At 40.2% G+C, this 26,925-nt stretch overlaps 1 protein-coding gene across 1 annotated transcript; it reads left to right on the top strand.

Annotated features, from left to right (window-relative positions):
* The first annotated feature begins 1,989 nt into the window (after window positions 1–1,989).
* Window positions 1,990–15,920, top strand: AQP11 (aquaporin 11). The gene is made up of 3 exons (XM_030332849.1): window positions 1,990–2,611; window positions 10,004–10,120; window positions 15,841–15,920. Exons 1-3 carry the CDS (start codon window positions 1,990–1,992, stop codon window positions 15,918–15,920), a joined length of 819 nt encoding a protein of 272 aa, XP_030188709.1.
* Window positions 15,921–26,925: the final 11,005 nt, after the last annotated feature.

The raw sequence follows: 26,925 nt of genomic DNA, 5'->3' as shown, positions 1-26,925 counted from the left end.
TCATCAGGCACCAATGCAGGAAAAAGGAAAGGTGCAAGTGTTTATTTTCATTGTTTTTTTAATGTTTATTTTTGAGAGCGGGAGTGGGGGAGGGGCAGAGAGAGAGGGGCTGAGAGGATCCCAAGCGGGCTCTGCGCTGACAGCAGCAAGGCCCATGGGGGGCTCAAACTCACACACCGTGACATCATGACCTGAGCCGAAGTCGCATGCTCAACCGACTGCACCACCCAGGCATTCCCAGTACTTATCTTTTAATGCAGAGAATGTCTCTCGGCACCCCCCACAATTCGGAGTTGTAAAGAGAACTTTCATTAGTTATAAAAGTACAAGTTGAGGGGCGCCCGGGTGGCTCAGCCGGTTGAGCTTCCGGCTCTTGATTCTGGCTCGCGTCACGATCTCAGGGTCCTGGATCAGGCCCCTCAACAGTCTACGCCCTGAAATGTGGAGCCTGCTTAGGCGTCTCTTGCTCGCTCTCACTCTCTCTCTCCACCCCTCTCCCCTGCTGGTGTTTGCGCTCTCGCTCTCGCTCTCTCTCCCGCAAACGAAAAAACAGGACAAGTTGAGAAAGGGGAGGAAAGCTGAAGAGAATCATCAAGAACACCTGCCAAGTGCCCTCTTATCACTGGAAGCTCAGGCTAATTATTCCTCTCATTTTGTTCCTCTCTCCTAAGAATGTGGACTCTTTTCTTGGTCAAGAGAGCCCGGTGGCGGCAAGACGGAGGTGGGACGGGGCTGAGGCATTTGCGCCTGCCTCCCACCCGCCTCTCCCCTCCGCAAACTCTGACACCTGTGGCATTAGCTCAAAACCAGACTAGGTGCGAGGTCGGAGGAATCCCTGACCTTCTCCAACAGCTCACTCACAATGGGCCGCCCCAAATAGGTGAGCTGTTGAGAGTGAGCCGCGGCGGCAAGAGCCCTGGACTCTGGCATTACCAGACTTTAAGCTAGCACTTATTGAACACTTTGTGTGCTCGGCTCTCTTTGCTGGTGTTTTCATGTGATTTTGTTATTTGAGAGAGAGGGGAGAGAGAGAGAGAGAGAGCAGGGGAGAGGGGCAGAGGGAGAGAAAGAATCCTAAGCAGGCTTGGGGCTTGATCACAAAACGCGGGGATCATGACCTGAGCCCAAATCAAGAGTCCAGTGCTCAACCCACTGAGCCACCCAGGCGCCCCTTCATGCTTTTCCAAACAAATTGAGGAGGTGGGTCCTATGACCCACAACCCTGTGAGGGAGCTGAGGAAAACCCAGTTACGTGCCCATGTTCACACAGGTCAAACCCCGTTCCCTCGAATCCAAAGTCTACTCCCGCTAACCACCCCTGGCCTCTGGCCCCACCTCGGTCACCTCCCGTCTTCTCAGTCGCTTCATTAATAAAAACGAGGTGGTTGGCCGAGATGATCTCTAGGAGTCATTCCAGTAGGGCGGTTTTACCGGTTTAGGAACGAGGAAGGAAAACCAAGGTCTTCCCTTCAAAACAAGTGTCAAATTGCAGCGAACGCGCGCGTTTCCATTCCGTGCGGGTGGAAAGCACCCTCAGCCCCGGCCTGGGGTCCTGGGGTCCCCGGTGCGGCTGCTCGCAAGGGCTCACGGGCCCCCGCGCGCATGCGCAATGGTCCCGGCGCGCGGCGTCCCTTCGCACCCTGCCGGACTCGCGCCCGCTTCCAGTCCCTAAAGGAGGCCGAGGGGGCGTGGGCGCCTCCGACCCCCGCAGACCGTTGGCCCTTCAGCTAGTGCCCTAGCAGAGCTTCCCTTGCCGCCCCTCCTCTCCCCTCCTCCCCGGCTCTGGTCCCAACACCCTAGCTCCGAGTCGGGGAGGGGGGGAGGAGTCCTCCAGCGCGACGCCCGGGGGCCTCCTTCTGGCCTAGAAGTCGGCCCGCCCCAGGGGCGTGAGGAGGGGGCGGGGCTGAGGACTTGGGGACTTCGGACTCCCGCCCCTAAACTGCCTTTGCCAGAGCCAAGCGGGCAGCCTAGTCTGGCCGGGAGCGAGCCATGACCGCGCTGCGGGGCCTCTGGCCCGAGGTGCAGGACAACTGCACCTCGCTGGGGCTTATGCTGTTGCTGGTATTGTTCATGGGGCTGGCCCGCGTGGTCACCCGGCAGCAGCTGCACAGGTTCACGATGATCCACACCTTCGTCTTGGAGTTTCTGGCCACCTTCCAGCTCTGCTGCTGCACCCATGAGCTGCAACTGCTGAGCGAGCAGGAACCCGCGCACCCCACCTGGCCGCTGACGCTAGTGTACTTCTTCTCGTTGGTGCATGGCCTGACCCTGGTGGGCACCTCTAGCAACCCGTGTGGCGTGATGATGCAGATGTTGCTGGGGGGAATGTCCTCCGAGACGGGTGCCCTTAGGCTGTCGGCTCAGCTGATTGGTGCCCTGTGCAGCAGGTACTGCGTAAGCGTCCTGTGGAGCCTGGGGCTGAGCAAGTATCACCTCGACGAGAGGAGCTTGGCTTGCAGGAATCCCATTCAAGTGGACTTGCCCAAAGCGATCATCACGGAGGCCATCTGCTCCTTTATTTTCCACAGCGCTTTGCTGCACTTCCAGGAGGTCCGAACCAAGCTTCGTATCCACCTGCTGGCAGCAATCATCACCTTTTTGGTCTACACAGGTTTGTTATTCCCACAAAACACATGGCATGTCCGGAGCCTCTATGACCTGAGGCTCTAAGTTCATTACCAAGGTACATTTGAAAGCCCTACACATCTGCGATGTCAATATTGGTATCTCCATTATTCTGACCATTTTGCAGCGTGTTCTTTACCAGTAGTGCAGACATCTAGATCCTCCATTCAGGAGCCATTACTGTGCTGAAACTGAGATCTTGTGAGATATTGCCAAGGGCTCAAATATCCTACGAAGGGATTGTTTTAATGGTAGAGAAGAAAGATAACTTATCAGCTACCTCTTCCCTCATGCCAACCTGACACTCTGACTGAAAAATGATCGTGAGTTTAAATAGCTCCTTCCAATTTAAAGCACAGGCTACATGACTGGTTAGTAGTCAGAGGGAGGAGTAGAAGTTCTGTAGTTTTTAGTTCTTTTTATTTTTTTTAATTTTAATTTTATTTAGTTCTTTTTCTACAGAATTAAAGTCATTTCTTATTTCCTTAACAAGTCATTTTGAGTTATAGAAGAACTTTTAAGTGACCTATAAAGAAAGATGTGTTTTGAAATTAAAACTTGCTTGAAATTAAAGATGCTTTTTAAAAACAAATAACTTGAGAAATCTGTTGATTTCTTGCAACCCATTTGTATACTTTGACAGATGTCAGATGCAGTGGGTAACCTGGATATCCTAAATGGGACAAGAAAATCCAAAAAACAAAATTTTAATGATGAAATGTGTCATTTTAAATGATTACAACAAAGTAGCTTCATTGAGACTATATAAAATGTTTTGGAGACAGGACTCTGATAAAAGGAAATTAGTGGTAAGAGTCTATCTTCTACCCATTGGAACTAAGAATAGAAGCAAACCTAAGGATAAGGTCTCCTAAACATTTGCTTGGCTTCCCAGGATAAAAATGAAAGACTTTCCAATCCAGCTTCCCTCCTTTAGATCTAGTACTATACTTTCTGTAGACACAGATGGAAATAAAAGGTATAGAAGAGAGGGAAGCATATATGTATATTTGAGGGGTTGGTGAATAGCTGCTTATTAAAGTTTTAGGTTTTGGCTAAAGAACAAGCATGCCACAAGGAGGAAGAGAATCATCTCTTGCAAAAAGTTATGTCACTGTTTAGCTCTGTACTTATATAATTAATGGTGTATCCTGAAGTTTTCCAGATAATCCCAACATAAAACTAGAGTTGAGAACCACTGCTCTCATCCAGACTTGTGCTGGCCAATTTGGAAGCCACTAACCACATGTGTTTATTTAGATTTAAATTAACTAAAATTAAATATTCAGTTCCTCAGCTACAGTAGCCACATTTCAAGTGGTCAGTGGCTAGTGGGTTAAGTATTGAGAGCACTGGAGACTGTTTGCAGGGGTAGAACCTAATAGACAACTATGAATTACTACTGTTACAGAAATTGATCTATTGTTATCTTTCTTTTCTGCCAATATAAGGGAGATAAGAATATTCATCAGGCAATATACCAAGAATACAGGAAATATATGAGTTATCTTAGTTAATCCTTAGAAAAACTCACTGATGGATATATTATTCCCATTTTAAGTAAAGTGAGGCTCACAAAAGTGAAATGTCTTATCCAAGGTCACACAGCTAGAATGTGCTGGAATCATGGTACTGACATTAAAGGTTATACTCATTTCATTATCAGCATTCCTACACTGCATTCCTCAAAAGTAACAAAAATATGTACATACAATTGAACATTCTTCAGCCATAAAAAGGAATTAAGTTCTGATAAATACTGTGACATGAATCAACCCTGAAAACATTATGCTAAGTTGAATAAGCCAGACACAAAAGGACAAATGTTGCAGGACTGCACTTATAAAGAAATCCAGAATAGGCAAATTCTCGATAGCCAGAGAGTATAGCCAGAAAGTATAACAGAGGTCACTAGGGACTAGGGGACAGAGGAATAGGGACTTTCTTTAATGGGTACCGATTTCCTATTTGGGGTGATGGAAACGTTGTGGAAATAATGGTGATAGTTGAACACTGTGAATGTAATTATTGCCACTGGATATACACTTAAAATGGTTAAAATGGTATGTTTTATGCCATACGTATTTCACCGTAATTAAAACAATTTAAGTTACAAAAAGATTCTGTTGGCAAATAAGTTTGGCAAACACTGGATTAAACAGATTTTCTAATATTAAGACTTTAAAGAGCCTTTACTGCTCTGTATACACTGCTGTATATTGTGGAACTCCAAAAGGAGAATATGGAAGTTTTTCAAACTTATGGAATCATTTTGTCTAGGAGTATGTAGCAGAAGAGAATACACTTTGGGTGTTGCTATACTAAGCCATTTCACTCTCCATTATTTTCTATGTATATGACATAACTTTAGACCAAAGTTGTTCCAGATGGAATGAACTGTCTTGGGACTGGTTGAGTTTCTGTTTTATCAGGCAGAAGTGAGGCTTTTGTAGGAAGGATTTAAGAAAGGATAGGGAAGGAAAGCCAGGGGAAGGGTCAGCTAAGTCAGGTCTCATTACAAGCTTGATATGTCTTTTAACTTCTAAGATACTATTGGTACTGATTTGACGTAGTTGCATGCTGGGATGTTTCTTTAATCACTTGTACTTTGAGAGCACTGAGAAGTCACCAGTACAGGTCGCATCAAGGTAACTGGTTTTGTATTTTAAGATTACAGAACATAACAGTCCAGCAACATGGCCCAGGCTCCTCCAACAGCCAGTGACCATGTGTCTGGTTCTCTATTTATTGATTTAGCACCCTCGACTTTTGATGTGCACATGGAGGCCATTGATGTTATTACCACTTAACATGTATTCATTGTCTTCCCAAATAAAGTAAAACAAAAATGCTATGTGATTTATTAACATATTAGAGCTATAAAACTATTAATGTAAATTTCAAGCAAATCTTCCTTAATTTTGATTTTGGGAGAATTTAGTTCAATGAACAGGATAAGACAGAGGTGCATTCATTGTGTAATTATAGTTGACCCTTAAGCAATGCAGGGGTGAGGGGCACTGACCCCCTACACAGTAAAAAATCCATGTATGACTTTGATTCCCCCCAAAATTAATAGCCTACTGTTGACTGGAAGCCTTAACCATTAACAGTTGATTAACATGTATTTTGTATGTTATATGTACTATATACTATACTGTTATAATAAAGTAAGCTAGAGAAAAACGTTAAGAAAATCATGAGGAAAATATGTTTACATTACTGTACTGTATTTGTCAAAAAAATCTGCATATTAGTGGACCCATGCATTTCAAACCCATGTTGTCCCAGGGTCAACTGTAATTAGACATTGAAAAAAAATCTGGTATTTTACACGTCTAAGTTGTCTTTATTACTGCACCTTTTCATTTCCTTTGTAGAATTTTTAATTATATACTTGTTTCCAGAGCTCTTCCTCCACCAGACAGAAAGCTTTATGAATACAGAAACTAAAATTGTTTTATTCATTATAACATATAACCAGGTCTTAACATTGTGTCACCTGTTACAAATAAATAGTATTTTTGGAATGAGTGAATGAATGAATTAGCAAATACTCTATTCACATTAAAAAATAATGCAGAAGAAATAATATATATCTGGTATTTTATATTTTACACCTAAGGGCTTTAAAATTGGCCTAATACATTGTTTGAATAATTCGTAGTATTTTTAATTCATTTCATTACTACATTCAGGAGTTTTTGGTATCCTTCTAAATGATGAAGAATATAGGTAAGGTTATTTGTCAAAGGAGAAGGGAACTAAGTCCTTTACATGTGTTTGCTTTCAATACAATAACCATATGAAATAAGTGCTAAATTACAAATGAAAAACTGCTCCAAACAAAGGTCCAAAACATTTATTAATATAGTGGCTAAGGGCACAGGTTTGGAGTTGTACTATGCCCTTAGAAGAGATGCTTAATTTAGGTCTGCTTCCTCATCTTTTAAATGGAGAATAATAGCATCTATCTCTTGGGACCATTATGAGGAATATAAATAATGTGTTTTAAGTTCTTAGCATAGTACCTGGCACAAATATTCTGGTCACTGGAAAGGGCTAGCCTCCACTGTAAATTAGTTCATTGACATTCTGGCTTATACATGAGTCTTGTGATTGTAATTAGTGTCATCCTGTCATAGAGAATTTGATTCCCTTTAGGAGTATTGAGAAACGTTAGCATCTAGAATTGCCAGATTTGTAACTTGGACTTTGACACAGTCTTTAACTGTGGTAATTTCATCACGTTCGTGCTGTCCTGTAAGACTCTGGGCCATCAGCCAGCTCTATCTTCCCATTGATACCTCTTCTTCAATATATATTTATTATGACTTCTCCCCTTCAGATGTCAATAAATAGTAACATTTTTCAAAGCCATTTTGTTAGTCCTGTGCCTGATGAATTCACATTTAATTACACAATGCATGAATGTGTTTGTTCTTTTTGTAAAACATTGAAACACTACCGATGAGACTAAAAGTGCCTTTTGACTGCCACCATCCATGCCTGTCCCCTCTCCCTCCTTGCTTGCTCTTCCCACAAGGATAGTCCTCTGCACATGCATGTGTGTATGTCTTTCCAAACTCTTTATGTGATTTATTATACACACAGATAAGACCCTATATAAACTATTGTTTTATGTATGTTCATGTTAATGTAAAAGGTATGGTGCCTTTTTGCAGTTTACTTTTTTTGGTGGTGGTCGTTTAGTGGTATCTTGGAGATCTACCAGTGTTAAGTAGTAAAGAGATTTCTCTCATTATTTCAAAATACTGAATGTAATTCCAAATTATGAAGCTTGCTTATTTAGCTACCTTCTTATGAATGGACACTCAGGTTTCCCCCAGTTCTTTGCTACTATAAACAACGTTGTGTATGTCTACTTGTAAACAAGTATCAGTAGTTCTCTACAACAGCAGTTTTCAGCAGGAAAACTCCCCAGGCAACACTCAGCAATGTCTGGACACATTTTTAAATGTTACAATGGTGGGGGAGATGGATGTGCTGGCATCTAGTGGGTAAAGACCAAGGATGCTGCTGAACATCCCACAATGCATACGACAGCCCCATGCAACAAGAGGTATATAGTCTAAAGTGTCAAAGCCAAAGCCACATGTTTTGGGCTTTTGTTGACACAGAACCTGCTCCTGATAAAGAATTTCTGTATCAGTTAACTATTGCTTAAAATCATAATTTATTGTTTTTCATGATTCTGTGGATTAGATGGAAATTCCTCTGAGATCTTATAGCTGGGCAGTTGGCAGTGCTAGAAGAACCCAGGTAACCTCACTCGTGTCCAGCAGTCGGTGGCAACTGTCAGCTAAGGTGCCTCAGTTATACTCCATGTGGATTCTTATCCTCCAGCCACCTAGACCAGCTTACTTACATGGTCAGGGCACTGTTCCAAGAGAGCAAAAAGTGGAAGCTGATGGATTTACTGAGACCTGTAATTCACTCAGCGTCACTCGTCATGTTCAGAATTAGCACAGCATCACTTCTGCTACATTCTGTTTGTCAATGCAAGTTGAAAGCCAGTCCATATTCAAGAGAGGGGAATAGACTTTACCTCTTGGTAGGAGGAGCAGCTTCACCACGTCACATTCAATAGAATTAGACATGTGAGGATTAGAAGATAAGGAGAGTGAAGTAGTTTGAATTTTAGGATGGCAGAAGACTGATAGATCGTGTTCTTGGACTTAATGGAAATAACAAAGACCTAATGGGAACACCAAAGTGAGCTAATTATGAGGGTGGTGGTTTTCTATTTTACTGATCCATGTCTTAAAAAAAAAAAAAATCACAGGTCACTAATATTATAATAGCTTATATTACATGGTATTGTAAAGACCTGTGTAAGTCAGTATCTTTTTACCCATAATGTCTAGTATATAGGAACTCAATTTTTTTATTGAACTGAATTGACAATCCTGTTGGTGCTTGGCAGTTGCAGGTCTAACATTCCGGGATTGACGATTCAAGAATGATTCTGGGGGCGCCTGGGTGGCGCAGTCGGTTAAGCGTCCGACTTCAGCCAGGTCACGATCTCGCGGTCCGTGAGTTCGAGCCCCGCGTCAGGCTCTGGGCTGATGGCTCAGAGCCTGGAGCCTGTTTCCGATTCTGTGTCTCCCTCTCTCTCTGCCCCTCCCCCGTTCATGCTCTGTCTCTCTCTGTCCCAAAAATAAATAAACGTTGAAAAAAAAAAAAATTTTAAAAAAAAGAATGATTCTGAAGGTCCATGACATGGTGTCATTTAGAATTGCTGAGACGTGAATATGAATCATGCTGTGAGGCTGGTGTGCTAGGAAAAACTCTTAGCCACGGAGTGAACTTAGTTCACTGGTCAATGTGTTCATCTTGACATGGCTTGTTTTCAGCCTTATCAAGTATGAAATCTCATTAGTGAAATCTTATGAAAGGGTCACTTAGTTTCTAATTTTACTGCATTTTATAAAGGCAACATACTCTAGTGGCACATGGCAGGGTAAAATTTGTGAAGATCTTGGGATCTGTCTCTGTGGCTGAGTCAGAGGCAGATGTGTGTGCCCAAGCTTCCACACGGAAGAAGCAACAGAAATGTCATTGTCTCAGGAATATTCTTAGAGTGTGTTCTGAAAAGCTGAGCCACAGGTCTGGTACCACCAGACAGGAAGTCCAGCCTCCTCTGCTTTTTCTCACTTGCTTGTGAGGCCAGCCAGAAGTATAAACTCCTAGGCCCCATGTCAGAGGACCTGGGTGTAGAGCTGTACCATGAATCCTGAAAAGCAATCAACAGTTAGAATTTGTGCTTATCTTTCCCAGCTGTACACGACCACTCTTTTTATTTAAAAAAATTTAGTAACCACTTTATTCACATGCCATTCACAGTCCCTTCTTCAGGGTTCTCTCTGTTGACAAGTAAAAACAGAGTCAATGATAACGCTTTGGTCCATTTTACTTTTGTTTTAAACACAAAGATATACTTAAGTCCAAGAGGATTCTGGGGCATTGTATCCATTTTAAATGTATTTTCATTTTATTTTCATTATTATTCATTCATTTAAATTGGTGAATGTTAAGATGGGCAGCCAAGTCTCCCATTTCATAAACTTGTAGGAACAATAATAGAGTAGATTAACTTTCAATGTGCATTCTGTAATACATAGGAAAAGCACTGGATTAAAACTCTTATGTCCTTTTTTAATACCTGGCATATTATCATCTATAATCTATTTTTATACTCTATAATATGCACGGTGGTTCTGCAAAGGAAGATTATAGCATAAGAATACTTAAACACCTAAAACAAAGTAGTTGTATCTAGTAACCCCTTTATTTCTAGTTACATGAAAATGTAAAATATATGGTTTGGTATCACTCTGCTTAAAATGTATTACAGGAGGAAGTCTAACAGGAGCTGTATTTAATCCAGCTTTGGCACTTTCACTACATTTGAAGTGTTTTGATGAAGCATTCCTTCGATTTTTTATAGTATATTGGCTCGCTCCTTCTTTAGGTAAGCATATTTTTATGAATATGATTAAAAGATTAGGGTATCTTAAAATACGATAGGAAGTATCACTGTAACATGTCAATTACCAAAGACAGAGTATGTACAAAAAGAAAATGAAAAAGGTAGTTAACATACCTGAAATAACACTTTATGTGTACGGTATCCTTTAGAACTTTTTATCTTCAAAGAAACAAAATTACGTAGTTAAGGGTAGTCCGTTCCATGCATGATACCACCTTAAGAAACCCTCAGATATATGGGCCAAAAAGTGAGTCATTCCTTCCATTAAGAAAATAATTTTTCTGGGGCGCCTGGGTGGCTCCGTCAGTTGGGCATCCAACTTCAGCTCAGGTCATGATCTCGCCATTCGGGAGTTCCAGCCCCACATCGGACTCTGTGCTGACAGCTCAGAGCCTGGAGCCTGCTTCAGATTCTGTGTCTCCCTCTCTCTCTGCCCCTCCCCCACTCACACTCTGTCTCTGTCTCTGTCTCTCTCAAAAATAAATAAAACGTTAAAAAAAATTTTTGTTTTTTTAAATAATTTTTCAAGAGTGCCTGGCTGGTTCGGTCTGTAAAGCATGCAACTCTTGATCTTGGGATTGTGAGTTCGAGCCCCACACTGGATGTAGAGATTACTTAAAAAAAAAAAACAAAACAAAACAAAACAAAAAAAAACGCCTTTCCTTCGTGCTAAAGGAATTTTTTTTTTCCAAATTTGACTCATTTTGCAGAAGAGCATCTCATGAAACAATGGATACCTGTAATAAATATAGTCTTAAAATTATCCACAAATTGTATTCCTGTTATTACTATCTGGATCAGTTATATAAAACAGATATATAAAAACAGATATGTAAGATATATAAAGAACAGATATATAAAACAGGTGTATAAGTTATCAGCATTTCTTGATTTTGTTTCATCATCTCTCTTAAGCCTGATTATAAATTGTAACTATAAATGAATGTGAGGATGCCTGGTCTTTATTATTTCATCCTTCTTTTTGTCCACAGCATTTTTTGTTTCTTATTGCTCATTTCTGTCAAAAAAAAAAAAGAAAGAAAGTTGGGTATATCTAGATGGGAACATTGGCATAATAGGTTTGACTAGCCGTCACACCTGACTCCTCCTGTTCACCTTCCATGCTTTTATTTCACAGTTAGTACCTGTTATGCTCAGTCATGATATTTGTGGACCTAAACATGAAAAATGCCAGAGAAAATCTGTATTTTAAAGTGCTAACAATGGCAGCTGTTGTTCAGTTCTGCAGGTTGCTCGTGTTTTCCAGTAACTTCTTTAAAATTTTCTCTACTCTTGGGGCGCCTGGGTGGCGCAGTCGGTTAAGCGTCCGACTTCAGCCAGGTCACGATCTCGCGGTCCGTGAGTTTGAGCCCCGCGTCAGGCTCTGGGCTGACAGCTCAGAGCCTGGAGCCTGTTTCGGATTCTGTGTCTCCCTCTCTCTCTGCCCCTCCCCCGTTCATGCTCTGTCTCTCTCTGTCCCAAAAATAAATAAACGTTGAAAAAAAAAATTTAAAAAAAAAAAAAAATTTTCTCTACTCTTGATTTCAAAAAATTAAAAAGGTCATTGAAGTTCATGAAGCTATAAAGGTCACTAATTGGATAGGTCTACTGATAGTTTTTGTTTGGAAATATTCTCTTAAAATGTCATATTTACAATCCACATGTATTATTAATGTTATGTATTTGTTATTGTGCTCTAACTACTATGTTAACAGTAGGCCTATGACTAAAGAATTATTTCATCTCTTACTTGGAAGAATACTAAAAAGTAGTGCTTTCCAAAATAATTTTTAAAAGGAACAAAAATAAAAGTAAATAAAAGGAAAAAAAATCAGAAGTAATGACATTTTCTGTAAAATGGCCATGACTTTTTTCCCTCCCTCCTTCCTTCCCTCCTTCCCTTCCTTTCTCCCTCTCTCCGTCTCTCTCTCTCTCTTTCTTCTTTTTTTAAGTAATCTCTATGCCCAACATGGGGCTTGAACTCACAACCTCAAGATTGAGAGTCACACCCCACTAAGTCAGCCAGGCACCCAATGTTTTTTTTCTTTAATCAATGTTTTCCAGCCTAAATCACTTAATAACTTCTTCCTGGAAGAATATACTAGAAAAAATCTCATGATAGACAAAAAGGAACAGTCACTTTGGACGCTTTAGAAAGTGTACAGACCAGAGAGTAATAGAGTAGGGAAAGACTACATTCTGTTCATGTTACCATAGTCCAAACAGGAAGGTAACATTACTTATAGCCATTACCAAAACATTTTATTACATTTATTACCAAAACACTTATCCCTCCAAATATCCAAACACCCAAAGAAAAAACACTTTTATTCATTTCTTTCTTCCTATTCAAGGAATCTTTCAAAAATGGCATTGGGGGGCACCTGGGTGACTCAGTCGTTTAAGCGTCTGACTCTTGATTTCGGCTCACGTCATGATCTTAGTTCATGGATTCAAGCCCCACATGGGGCTCTGCCCTGACAGCGCGGAGCCTGCTTGGGATTTTCGCTCCCTCTCCCTCTGCCTCTCCCTGGCGGTCTCTCTCTCTCAAAATAAATAAATAAACTTAAAAAAGATCTTATAAAAAGAAATTGGGATTAAACTTTTTAGCAATTCTCTCTAGCTAGCCCTAATTGGCTTGTTGAAAATATACAAAGATTCTTTGTTGGCCTATGGATCTCCTAGCTTTTTTCTAGATAGACTTAACTGAAATTTGTTACAGCTTTTTGTTTGAAGAGGTATGTTCCTATGCTTCTTTAAGAAGTTTAGGAATGGGGCGCCTGGGTGGCGCAGTCGGTTAAGCGTCCGACTTCAGTCAGGTCACGATCTCGCGGTCCGTGAGTTCGAGCCCCGCGTCAGGCTCTGGGCTGATGGCTCAGAGCCTGGAGCCTGTTTCCGATTCTGTGTCTCCCTCTCTCTCTGCCCCTCCCCCGTTCATGCTCTGTCTCTCTCTGTCCCAAAAATAAATAAACGTTGGAAAAAAAAAAAAAAATTTAAAAAGAAGTTTAGGAATGAAGAGCAATACAAGAATCCTTCAATAGATGTGGATAAGAGATATATGTGAATAAATTGCAGTTTTTAGAATACTGAATTCCAGCTCGCTGTTAAATTCTGTCATTCATTGGGGCGCCTGGGTGGCTCAGTCGGTTAAGCGGCTGACTTCGGCTCAGGTCATGATCTCACGGTCAGTGAGTTCAAGCCCCGCATCGGGCTCTGTGCTGACAGCTCAGAGCCTGGAGCCTGTTTCGGATTCTGTGTCTCCCTCTCTCTGACCCTCCCCCGTTCATGCTCTGTCTCTCTCTGTCTCAAAAATAAATAAACGTTAAAAAAAAATTAAAAAAAAATAAATTCTGTCATTCATTGAAGTTACATTCCATTGCAAAAAATGGCACCAAATGAAATAAGGTCACAAACTATAAGAAGGATGGGAAAAATAAGAAATTGTCATTTTATGAGAGGCCTTCAAACAGCTAACAGATGAGGCATCAAGACAAACAAAACCCTGTTAAAGCCACATTAGGCAATGCTATTGAGTGAGACGGAAGAGAGTCATCCCAAGATAGCTTTCCATTCTTGACCAAGCAGGGAGCAAACTATTCTTGGAAGCCATACTCTTTGTTTTTCTTCACAGCAGAGGTACTTATAATTCCTCTAATGGCTCCTGCCATCTTCCCAAAATTAATTTAAAATATTAGAAATGTTTGGGGTGCCTGGGTGGCTTAGTTGGTTAAGCGTCCAACTTTGGCTCAGGTCATGATCTTGTGGTTCGTGGGTTCAAGCCCTGCATCAAGCCCTGCATGGGGCTCCCTGCTGTCAGCATGGAACCTGCTTCCATCCTCGGTCTCCCTCTCTTTCTGCCCCTCCCCTGCTTGCTTGCGTGTTCTCTTTCTCAAAATAAATACTAAAAAAAAAAAAAAAAAAAAAAAAAAAAAAAAATATATATATATATATATATATATATATATTAGAAATGTGACAATAATAATGCATATAGAATTCTCTAGTTTACACATTCCATAAAATGAAAATTAGCAAATTCTATTTGCTATGAAACTGAAATTACATTTTGGAAAAAGGTTTAAATATAACAATCTAGCTTTGATTTCATAAAGAAAATGTCAAATTTTGTAGGTCAATTAACATGGATTTTTTTTTTTTTTCCATTTAAAGCCTTTGGTCGCAAAACAGACTCATTTTTCAACAGTATATTAAGCTATCCATATGCTAGTTAAACCTATGGTTTCCTGTTTTGATCAAACAGGACTAAAATAATATCAATGTGCATGTGACAGAACTCATTCTTAATCTGAGTTTAAGCTAATTCAGAGCTTTAAGCCTAAATATGTTATGATAAAAACATTAATTATTGCAGACTTTCCTTTCAAGACAGTGATGTGAGCCCTGTGACTATCTCCTCCAGCCCTATTCCCTATGGAAAATCAACCAATAGCCACCTGCTAGATTTGCCTGGTGTGACCTCAAAAATAAAGATTTACTAATACATTACTTTTTAAAACATTTTAAATTGTAAATTTTTTTTAACGTTTATTTATTTTTGAGACAGAGACAGAGCATGAACGGGGGAGGGGCAGAGAGAGAGGGAGACACAGAATCGGAAGCAGGCTCCAGGCTCTGAGCCATCAGCCCAGAGCCCGACACGGGGCTCGAACTCACGGACCATGAGACTGTGACCTGAGCTGAAGTCGGACGCTTAACTGCCTGAGCCACCCAGGCGCCCCTTAAAACATATTTTATATTTAAGGTGTAAAATTTCAGCACTTAAATTTTGTTTTGGGCTTGTTAGAGCTCTAGTAGCTATTAATATTGTGACTGATGAAAAAAGAAGGAGAAAGTCATGTTTGAGCATTCTAAATGAAAACTGAGCACTTTCAGTTGCTCTGTTCTCCCAGTACATGTCTGGGGCATGGAGGGGACACAGTGTTGCCATTTTAGAGAAGAGCAAATGGAGACTCAAGTCCAGAGTTTCTAACTCAGGAGGTCAGTAATAGAGCGAGAACTAGAACTCCAGATCTTTCTATTTATCCTTTTATTCTCCCTACCCCACCATCCCCCCCCCCCCAAAAGAGAGAGAAAGCAGGGGAGGGGCAGAGGGAGAGAGAGAATCTTGAGCAGGCTCCACGCTGAGCCTGACACAGGGCTCGATCCCACGATCCTGGGATCACAGCCTGAGCCAAAATGAAGAGTTGGATGCTCAATGGACTGTGCCACCCAGGCACTCCTATTTATCCTTTCAATTCATTGTTTAGATCCTTCTAGTTTTGCCGAGTACACACTGTTTTTAAGGATTCATGGTTGAAGAAAAATAATGTGAGAATGTTAGCTTAAAAAATATCTACTGGTTTTGGGTGATGGGGATTAAGAAGGGTACTTGTTCAGATGAGCACTGGGTGTTATATGTAAGTAATAAATCACTAAATTCTGTTCCTGAAAACATTATTACACTATATGTTAACTAACTTGGGTTTAAATAAATTTTTTTTAAAAAGTGTTCTTGAACACACACACACACACACACATAAAAAAATAAAAAAATATCTAAATGTTTCATGTAGAATTGATGCAGCTAACTCTTTTAAATATAGCTTTCCAAATCTCTATGTATATAATCTTAAATTATAGCCACTGAGTGATTATGAACTTCCTTATAGATTGTTTTTATTTTACTCTATTTTGTCTTTCAGGTATATTGTTGATGATTTTGATGTTCAACTTTTTCCTTCCATGGCTGTATAACAACCATACAATTAATAAAAACGAATAACTATTCCAAAAGACTCAGACTAAGTTACAGGACAGTCAAGCTGGAGGTGATAAAGATTTTATCACCTCATATTCAACATCCTGGCGGCACTGGACTCATCAATGTTTAGCTTCCTCTGAGGAAGCTGCCTTGTAGTTTTCATCACTGGAAGTGAAAGAAAAAATTACTGTGAAAAGGAGATATCCTGTGTTTCTCAGTTAAGACTTGTTCTTTTGAGTGTGTATTAAATGCTGCTAGAAAAGGCATTACATGAAATATAAATCTCAAGTGATAATTATTAATTTTGATGGGAAAAAAAAAAGCAGAGGGGGAGAAGGGAAGGGAAGTGATGGTAGGACCACAGAAAGAGTGTGTACCAAGTATCATCTGAATGAACAGGATTTTTAACCAATGTATGACCAGTCATGCTTACAGTCCCAGAAAGGGTACTTTTCAGCCACTACCTCACACAGTGATACCATCAGCAGTGTCACCTATCAACAGGAAAGTTGCTTGGGGAAGTAGATTATATATCCACTCACACTCAAGGGGTTTCCTAAATTTTAAATATATTCTAATCTAAAATATTTTCTCTAAACAGACAATCTCACTAGCTTTAGGCAGGTTGTTATTCTTGAAGAGAATAAACAAAGCACTCACAAAAGGCAGGAGGTAAGCTTTTCACATTCTCATTTGATCCTAACAGCTACCTTATGTAGTAGGTAGGGCATGTATTTTTAATCTCCACTTTACAGATAAGGAAACTAAGTCCAGAGGGGTTTGCTGTCCTGACTGAGCTCAAAAAGACTTCTATTTCAATACAAAAAATTTTCTCAGTCATCATTATGACTTAAAGAAAAATTGAAGATTTTGAAGCAACATTAAAGATTTTATAATCTTTAAAACTTTATTATAATCTTTCAAATCTTTAAAATTTATTTAGGAATTAGTTTTTGTTTTGTTAGGTTTAATCAGCCTGTAAGTTTTCTTCCATTAGCTTTCTTTTATTGTATGAGGTCTCCTTTTCCTTAAAAGTTCAGGCCATAAATAAGGGTAAGTGCATTTCTCTTCATAGGAAATTCCATTATCAGGGTTAGAATTGAAAGTAAAAAAATATGGGGTGAGATCAGATCTGTTTGAGTAATAATTAAGCAACTGATAAATTGCCAGGTAATGTAAGTGCTGTTTCGTGATCAGCTTGTAGATAGTCACTCTCTTTACACCTGCAGACAGGACTGAACAGCTCGGGCTACCTGGCAAGGCAGCGAGTTTGAGGATCATGGACTTTGACTCATGAACTTAAAATACCATAGTAGTTTCTCTTTTAAAAAGCAGAATTCATGAAACTGTTACAATGGCTAAACACAGTTTTATTTGGTCTGCACAGTATTTTAAAATAAATAAAAAGCTAGTATTTTAGTCTTGTTCACGCGAAACTCCAGTTCTGGCTTCTTGAAAAACCCAAAAGATCTGGCAATACTAGGCCTGAGTCCTATCATGGCAACACAAAATAAAGGTTGTTCCCTTTAAAATGATCCCTCTGCCACTCCCTATGTCTTCCAAACATGAAACTGTGTTTCACAGTTACTGTTTCGTGAGTAGTATTAATTTGTGAAAACACCCAGCCCTCTAACCCAGAATTTGGGTCTGAGACTGTGGCCTCTCAAATAGCAGCAGTTTCCTCTACACCGCCTCTGACACTGGGTCTGGAGGTGGAAGACTCCTCTCTCCTCATTGCTGCTTCCCATCTGTTTTCCTCTGCTCCCTCCATTAAAATCCTGTCATCGGGGCCGTGCCATTTGCCACCTGGGTACTTCTTCATGCAGTCATCTGCCCCAGAATGCCCTCAACATCCTCCCCCTTCCCCGCCCCCTGGCCATGCCGTTCCTTTAAGGGCCTAGTTCCTGTCTCACTCTCGCCCTCTACCGCCATTCCAGTTCTAGCTCTTGGGGATTTCAATACCCACAAAGATGACCGTTCCAGTGTCCTGGCCTCTCAGTTCATTGGTTGGACTTGAAAAGCTTTTCAATGATTTTTTTCCTTCTGTTTTGCCTCAGCTACAACTTTGTTCATAAACTTCAGCTTGTCTTTACCAGTAACTCACTCTTGTAGGATCTCAAACCTCTAACCCCTCCTTCTAGCTTACTCACTCTGGCACCTCATCTGCAGTGATCCTTTGACCTCCATGGAGAACCCGTCTCCACTAACACCACCTTTCCACATCTCTCACCCCTCTCACGTATCCCCCTTCTCCTAAAACAGCTTAAATTACACACTTGCAGAGAATCTTAACTCCCTTGTTCTTTTGTCTCATTATATTCACATGGCTTAACCACAATTTGATTAAACCCAGCTGTCTGCTTATTCGTTGCCTGCACCTGAACATGAACTAGAAAAAAAGAAAAAAAAAAAAGATACAGCAGTAGGACAATTCTTTCAGAGGTTTGCCGTAAAGAGAAGAAAATGTGGGCGGTAGTGGAAGGGGGAAATTAGGTCAAGAAAGAATCTTTTTTTAAGATGGGAAAGATCTTGGCATGCGTATATTCTGAGGGGAATGATGCAGCAGAAAGTATTTGATGATGTAGGAGAGGAAGGGGAGATTTCCCAGGTCCATAGTTCTTAATAGGTTAGTGAAGAGAGAATCAAGTGCACAACTCTGTGGTTGGTCTCAGCTAGAAGCAAAGCTAGATCATGTACAGTAGCAGGAGAAAAGGTAAGCACATGCGGGCACAAGAAGAGTTAGATAGGCAGATGTGCCCTGAAGCACTCTAATCAGGGCTTCAGCTCCACCATGCTTGCCAAGCCCATCAATGACTTCCATGCTGATAAAGCAAGTTCTTGTCCTTATTACCTACCGGCAGCATTTGATAAAACTGATTGTATCCTCCTGAAAATACTTCATTTCCAGAAAATCACTGCCTTCTCAATTTCTTCTGTTATTTCCTCCTCTCCCCAAACTAAATGATAGTTTCCCAGGAGTTAGTCCTCTGAGCTCTTTTCTATTTATAGTTATTCTCTTGGTAATTTCATCCAGTCTTGTAGCTTTTTTAATAAATGATTTAAAAAAATTTTTTAAGTTTATTTATCTTAGAGAGCACGTAGGCAGGGAAGGGCCAGAGTGAGAGGAGGAGAGAAAGAATCCCAAGCAGACTCCATGTTGTCAGTGAGGAGCCTGACGCAGGTCTCAAACCCACAAACCATGAGATCATGACCTGAGCCAAAATCAAGGGTTGGATGCTTAACCAACTGGGCCATCCAGGCACCCCCCCAGTATTGTAGCTTTATAGCAACTATATCCTAATGAATGCCAAATTTCTATCGTCAGCTTGTACAACTTTCCCGACTCCAGACTCCTATCCATCCATATATTTGGTATCTCTACTTAGTTGTCTGATAATTCAAGTTGATACATGCAGCTTTAGCTAATTCAAACTGCACAGAGCACCTGGGTGACTCAGCCTGTGCTGTTAGCACAGAGCCTGCTTGGGATTCTCTCTCCCTCTCTGTCTACCCTGCTTGTGCTCTATCAAAATAAATAAATATTTAAAAAAAACCAAACTGCATAGCATATCCATTCTTTTATTTTTATGTTTATTTGAGAGAGAGAGAGTACACACACACACAAGTGGAGGAGGGGCAGTGAGAAAGGGAGAGAATCCCAAGCAGGCTCCGCACTGTCAGCACAGAGCCCTATGTGGGGCTCGAACTCACAAACTGTGAGATCATGACCTGAGCCGAGATCAAGAGTCAGACACTTAACTAACTGAGCCACCCAGGCACCTCTCCATTCTATTTTTAAAAACATTTTTTTAAGGGGTGCCTGGGTGGCTCAGTCGGTTGAGCGTCCGACTTTGGCTCAGGTCACTATCTCACAGCTTGTGAGTTCGAGCCCCGCATTGGGCTCTGTGCTGATAGCTCAGAGCCTGGAGCCTGCTTCTGCTTCTGTCTCCCTCTCTCTCTGCCCCTAACCCACTCGCATTGTCTCTGTCTCTCTCAAAAATAAACATTAAAAAAAATAAAATAAAAACAATTTTTAAGTTTATTTTGAGAGAGACAGAGTGCAAGTGGGGTAAGGACAGAGAGAGAAGGGGAGAGAGAATCCCAACAGGCTCCACACCATCAGCACACAGCCTGAAGTGGGGCTCGAATTCATGAATCTGAGCCAAAATCAAGAATCGGACTCTCAACCAGCTGGGCCACCCAGACATCCCTAAAGCAATGCTTCTTGTACATGTCCCTCTACATAATGTTTCTCTAGGGTATGCAGGCTTTCCTACTTTGCATTATGGCCTACTAGCACAGTTTAGTACAAGCCTCCATTTACTTACTTTTGTCCAGATTACTCCAATAACTTCCTGTTGTTTTTTTTAAACATTTTAATTTTTGAAGAAATCTCTACACTCAACGTGAGGCTCAAACCTAAACTCTGAGATCAAGAGTTGCACACTCTACTGACTAAGCCAGACAGGTGCCCCAATAACTTCCTATTTCTAATGCTTGAGTGATCCTATTAATCAAATCATGCCACCGCTTCCTATTTTAGACCTAAAGACATGTCTTCCTCTAACTCACAAAATTACAGGTAACTTGGGGTGCAAAATATTAATGTTTTAGGAAAAATTACATATGAAGTAAGTTTGACTACTGACATCACTGCCCTATTTAGCAATTTTCTGTGAACTACTTATTTAAAACTACACTGTAGCAAAGCTGTACTAAATGAATGCTAGAGCTAGAACAACGTATACCATCCTACATAATGAATCATTTTCCTTGTAAAAGCATACAGGATTCCACAACTTCTGACTTTTAAAAGACATAGTAAACAAAATGAAAAGACATCACAGACTAGGAGATTAATATCTAGAATATATAAAGAACAGATCAGTAAGGAAAAAAAACTTAAAAATTGGGCAAAAAATATGAAAAGTCCAATGTACACAATAGGAAGGTGTTCAGTCTCACTAGTAATCAGGAACATGGAAACTACAATCACGGTGAAACCTTACTTTCAAATTCGTGAGGTTGGCAGACAATTAAGTCTGGATATGTTAAAAGCTGGTGAGGATATAACCAATAAATTTTATTCCCTAACATGGCAGTGTAAATTTCCCCAACTGTTTTGGAGAACAGGTTAGCAACATCTAGGAAAGTTAAGAACTGTGTTTTTAATGAAATTTCCATTTCTGGGATTAGTAGAAATCAATGTTTGTGGGTCTGGTGGGAAATGTATTATTGTAGGCATAACAGGAAGTCGGAAAGGTACCGCAATAGAGAAATGCACACGTGTGCATGAGGCATGCACGAGGATTTCTGCTGCAGCACTGCTTTCATAATGAGTAACTGGAACCTTAAATGCCCATCAAGAAAATGGATGAACTGTGCTATAGAGCTGCCTGTATCAACTTGGATAAAATTTTTATGTGCTAAGTAGGAAAAGCAGCACAAGGATTCAAATAATGAACGTTTAAAAACATACAACCCAATACCACACGTTTAGATGCTACATACATGTGGAGCAAAAATGCAAACACATACATAGTTATGACAAATGCCAAATTTGGAACAGTGGTTACTTCTGAAGGGGAGGAAGGGAGATCAGGGGAATACAGAAATCTTCAACTGTGCTTGTATAATTTTATTTCTTAGCTGCATGTGAATATTTGGTATGTTACATTAACCTTTTACTATACCAAACATATTTCAGAACGGAGGTTATTTATAAAATAGGTAGTGATAACCAACTTTTCCTTTACCTGCTTTAACTGCAGAGTTGTTCATTTACACAATGAATGATAAATTTTTAATTCTTTGAAACTTTAAACTGATTTATATATAGCCAGCTTGCTATTCCTCAGGTAAACAAAAAAAAAAAAAAAAAAAAATGACCATGGGGGATGTGTTAGTTTTCTAGTATGACCATAACAAAGTTCCACAAACTGAGTGGCTTAGAACAACAGAAATTTTTGTCTCACAGTTTTGGAAGCCAGAAGTCCAAGATTAATGTGTCACTAGGGCCATGCTCCCTCTAAATGCACTTGGGAAGGATCTGTTCCAGGCCGCTCTCCTAGTTTCTGGTAGCCTAAGGTGCTCCTTGGCTTGTAGATGCATCACTATAATCCTCTATCTTCCCATGGCCTCCCCCTGCCCATGTCTGTCTGTGTCCAAATTCTCCCTTCTGATAAGGACACCAGCTATATAAGATTAGGGCCCATCCTGATGATTTCACTTTAACTCCACTTACCTGTGTAAAGACTTAACTCCAAATAAGGTCACATTCTAACATACTGGGTGGGGGTTAGGACTCCAACATGTTTTTGGGGAGACGCAATTCCACCTAGAAATGGTTAAAGACCTGAGTCCCCCTCCTATCCCGACCCCCCACTTTTCTTTCAGGGATATTTTGTGTATACCTAAGTACACGATGATATATCTCCACTGTAACCTCCAGCCCTTTTTCTTTTATAGAAGTATCTTCATTTTTTTCATTTAATGTATCTTTGAGTTTATTTAGTATTGGTATATAAAGATCTACCTAATTCTTTTTGAGGAGTACAGTTTTCCATTATACAGATGTACTGTAAGTAACTGACCCAGGCCTAATTATGGACAATGAGGTTGTCCTTGGTCTTTTGCTTTCACAAATAAAGTTGCAATGGGGGCGCCTGGTGGCTCAGTTGATTAAGCATCCGATCGTTGGTTTTGGCTCAGGTCATGATGTTACGGTTTCATGAGTTCAAGCCCCACATTGGGCTCTGTGCTGACAGGGTGGAGCCTGCTTAGGACACTCTCTCTCTCTCTCTCTCTCTCTCTCTCTTTCTCCCTGCCCCTCCCCACTCCTGCTATCTCTCTCTCAAAATAAACTTTAAAAAATTAAAAAAATAAGTAGAGTTGCAATTATTATCTTTACATATATGACTTTTCCTAATGTGCAAATTTATAGAATAAATTCCTTTAAATGGAGTTTCTGGGTCAAACAATATTTCCATTTTTAATTTTGACAAATAGTGTGACCATCAGTTTTTATAAAAAATCTTTTATTATGTACAGTCTCAATTTATTTTTGTTTTTTGTTTTGAAACCTTACTTTCAAATTCGTGAGATTGCAAGCAAGCATCTGAGTATCCTTTCTATTTGGGGTAATCCACCACTGTGAGTACCTGCATAAAGGAAGTGCCCTCCCACTGCAGAAGCTGAAGGGGCCAGATACTCCTGTTTTCTGTCCCTGGCAACACACAGTCCCTGCCAATCAGGACTCTGTGGTGACTCGAAAGGCACGGGATCAATTAAAAAATCAGTCTAAAAGCAACAGAAGAATCATAGCGTCTTACATAGGCCACTCCTAGTTGCTAATCTTTTTATGAGCCTGGTTTATTTCCGTTTTCCTGTCCATCTTGTGAGCTACCAGATAGTGTTCCAAAAGACTTTTTTCTGCTTAAATTAGCCAGAATTGGATCTTACAACTAGAATTAATGCTAATAATTTTTAGTCGCACTTTTATGAACATAAATTGCTACACTATCCTACTTGCACTATATACCATGAAGGCTTGGTCTGCTGTATTTTGGGGTAAACCTGTATTTGCTTTTCTTCATAATTCTGTCAGCTATTTACTGCTGCTACTGATATGCCTGATGCAACCACGCCTTTTTTCCTTTTCTATCCTGTTGCATGCCTAGAAACTAGATGCTCAAGTACATTGGAACTGTTTGCAGAGCAGGGATAGAGACTTGCACTCAAGGCCAAGAGGTCCTACGAGAAAAATGAATAAATTTCATCACATCTATTTTAATTGCTCAGAGGATGTTTCAATTTCAGACTTCTCAGATATATCCTAAGAGGTGAGTTAACACTGCATCTGTTTCTTCTTTCTGTTATGAAAAGAATGAATTACTACTACTGTGTAATACTTAACATTTTCTGAGCCATTTTCTAGGTACTTTTGTTCTAAGTATATTAGTGATTCATATAATCTTCAAAATAATAATTTTAAAAAGTCTTAAAAATTAGCCTCCATACACTTTCATTTAGCTTTCTTATCCCTGGTTATATATCTCTATTTTTATCTTCTTTTTTTAAGATTTTATTTTCAAGTAATCTCTACACCCAACGTGCAGCTCCAACTCACAACCCTGAGGACGAGAGTCACATGCTCTACCTATTGAGCCAGGCAGGTGCCCCTATTTTCTTTATCTTCCTAGAATTATATTATTAACAAAAATTCTGACTAGGTTCACTGTTCTCCCAAAAGTTTTGGGACTGACTTCTCATCTGCAATTATGACATTCCCCCTCACCATTATATATTGGTTTTACTTATGTATATATGAGCAGAGTGAGATCTAGTGAAAATGTTTCAGTTTCAGTTTCAGCTCCTTTGTCAAGGAATAGTTAATAATTCTATTGGAATCCTCATAAGAGATCTGCTTAGAATTGCTATGTATTAGCCAAAGAGGATGGGTGCCAGATATAGATTCATCCTTTCTAGAAACACTTTTAAAACAGCAGATGCATGAGAATTAGCTATATATATAGTAATAAGGATACTATCTAAAGCCATGCAGATAAATAAAAATTCTATCTAAAAAATCTAGTATCTCTCTGAACAATGAGTAATTGTTCTTTTTTTTTATTTTAATATTTTTATGAGAGAGAGTGTGAGTGGGGGAGAGGCAGAGAGAGAAGGAGACAGAATCCAAAGCAGGCTCCAGGCTTTGAGCTGTCAATACAGAGCCCAACCTGAGGCTCAAATCCACAAACTGCAGGGTCACAACCTGAGCCGAAATCGGACACTTAACCGACTGAGCTACCCAGATGCCCGAAGTAATTGTTCTTCTTAAAGTATACCCTGTCTTCTTCTAAAAGTAAAGGGCTATATAACCATGATCATCTGTGCATAATCTCTCATCTTTACCAATACTGACAGAGATCCTAACAAGACCTCAAAATACATAATGTACAAAAATTAATAAGCTTATTTGGGGGTGCCTGGGTAGTTTAGTCAGTTGAGAATCTGACTTTGGCTCAGGTCATGATCTCATGGTTCATGAGTTCAAGCCCTGCATCAGGCTGTCTGCTGTCAGCACAGAGCCTGCTTCAGATCCTCTCTCCCCCTCTCTCTCTGCCCGTCCCCTGCTCACTCACATGCTCACTCTCAAAAATAAACTTTAAAAACATAAATAAATAAGCTTATATGAAAAGTATCAATATCTGACAAACTGATCTGTGGGAGGAGAAAACCCACTGGGATCATTTTAATGAATACGTTTTTAATTTTTTTTTTAAAGATTTTTTAAAATTAATCTCTACACTCAGCACGGGTTCAAACTTACAACCCCAAGATCAAGAGTTACATACTACTAACTAAGTCAGCCAGGCACCCCTATGAATACATTTTTTAAACGACAGAATTTAGAACAGATGACTATAAACACTAGCTTTAATGGATATTTTGGATGATTCACATTACAGGGGAAAATGTCCATGGCTTTTCTTTAAATTTCCTCTACATCAAGAAATAGGAAGCAAACAATCCCAGTAACACTGAAATTAAGTTCAAACAGAATCAAGAAATGTTGGTTTACTGATCATTATGAATTTCATTTTTAAGAAGTCTGACTTGGTCTTTTTTTTTTTTTTCACCTTCTATTTTCTCAAAGCTATGGGAGCAACTGAAAAATATTACAGAATGTTATTACAGCTGAATCTTTGAAAGTCACTTAATCTAATCCCCTCTTTTTACAGATGAGGAAATAGGTCCAGAGAGGTTTAAATACCTTGTCTGCCAAGCCAGGACTAGATGCTTGGTCTTCTACATCTTAGATGACTGCATTATGCTGACCACAGCAGTGCCTATAGGAAACAGTGCACAGAATCTCCTTGACATTTTGATATATTTATTATCAGAGCACTTTATTGCTTCACTGAAAGTCACGAGTATAAGTTTGTAAGTATGACTTCAAAAAAGGACTCAAATAGAATTTCTAAGATTAGACCATGAGAATACCCCGTTTACTGAAGAAGACATAAATGTCTAGGATAGAATTATGAGTGCTGCTGAGATTGCCAGCAGAGAAATCTGGGAACTTCCTGTGCTGTCCACTGAAATTTTAACATTTAAAATCCTGCAGTGAAGAGAGAACTTGCTTCCTTTCAACTGCTGGCAGATGGGAAGGTTCTATAGTGTTATGGAGCACAGGCTTCAAAAACACAGTTCACATGGCACCTGGGTGGCTCAGTCAGTTAAGCATCCAACTCCTGATTTTGGATCAGGTCATGATCTCATGGTCATGGGATCAAGCCCCACATTGGGCTCTGCACTAAGCATGGAGCCTGCTTAAGATTTTCCCTCTCTCTCTCTCTCTCTCTCTCTCTCCCTCTGCCCCTCTCTTCCACTCATGCTCTCTCTAAAATTAAACAAAAAAATCACAGCTCACTATCTATGACTTTACCTATTTTACCTCTCTGTAGCTTCCTCATCTCTAAAGTGGGATAACAGGGGCACCTGGGTGGCTCAGTCGGTTGAGCATCCAACTTCAGCTCAGGTCATGATCTCACGGTCCCTGAGTTCAAGCTGCGTGTTGGGCTCTGTGCTGACAGTTCAGAGCCTGGAGCTTACTTTGGATTCTGTGTCTCCCTCTCTCTCTGCCCCTCCCCCACTCGTGCTCTGTTTCTACCAAAAAATGAATAAACACTGAAAAAAAAAATTTTTAAGTGGGATAATAAGGGGCGCCTGGGTGGCTCAGTCGGTTAAGTGTCCGACTTCAGCTCAGGTCATGATCTCACGGTTCATGAGTTAGACCCCACATCAGGCTCTGTGCTGACAGCTCAGAGCCTGGAACCTGCTTCGGATTCTGTGTCTCCTTCTATCTCTGTCCCTCCCCCACTTGTGCTCTGTCTCTGTCTCTCAAAAATAAATAAATGTAAAAAAAAATTTTTTTAAGTGGGATAATAAAAGCACCTGTACCTCATAAGGTAGTTAAGAAAATTATATGCATAATTATATGTATAACGTATATAAAGACAGG

Source organism: Lynx canadensis, chromosome D1, assembly GCF_007474595.2.
Source record: "Lynx canadensis isolate LIC74 chromosome D1, mLynCan4.pri.v2, whole genome shotgun sequence".
In the NCBI taxonomy this organism is placed as follows: domain Eukaryota; kingdom Metazoa; phylum Chordata; class Mammalia; order Carnivora; family Felidae; genus Lynx; species Lynx canadensis.
This window is presented reverse-complemented; position numbering and strand designations above follow the sequence as displayed.

Coding starts and splice junctions, on each gene's coding strand:
- AQP11 (XM_030332849.1), top strand. CDS start 1,990: ATGACCGCGCTGCGGGGCCTCTGGCCCGAGGTGCAGGACAACTGCACC. Junction 2,612..10,003: donor CACCTTTTTGGTCTACACAG/GTTTGTTATTCC, acceptor AATGTATTACAG/GAGGAAGTCTAACAGGAGCT. Junction 10,121..15,840: donor TTGGCTCGCTCCTTCTTTAG/GTAAGCATATTT, acceptor TTTGTCTTTCAG/GTATATTGTTGATGATTTTG.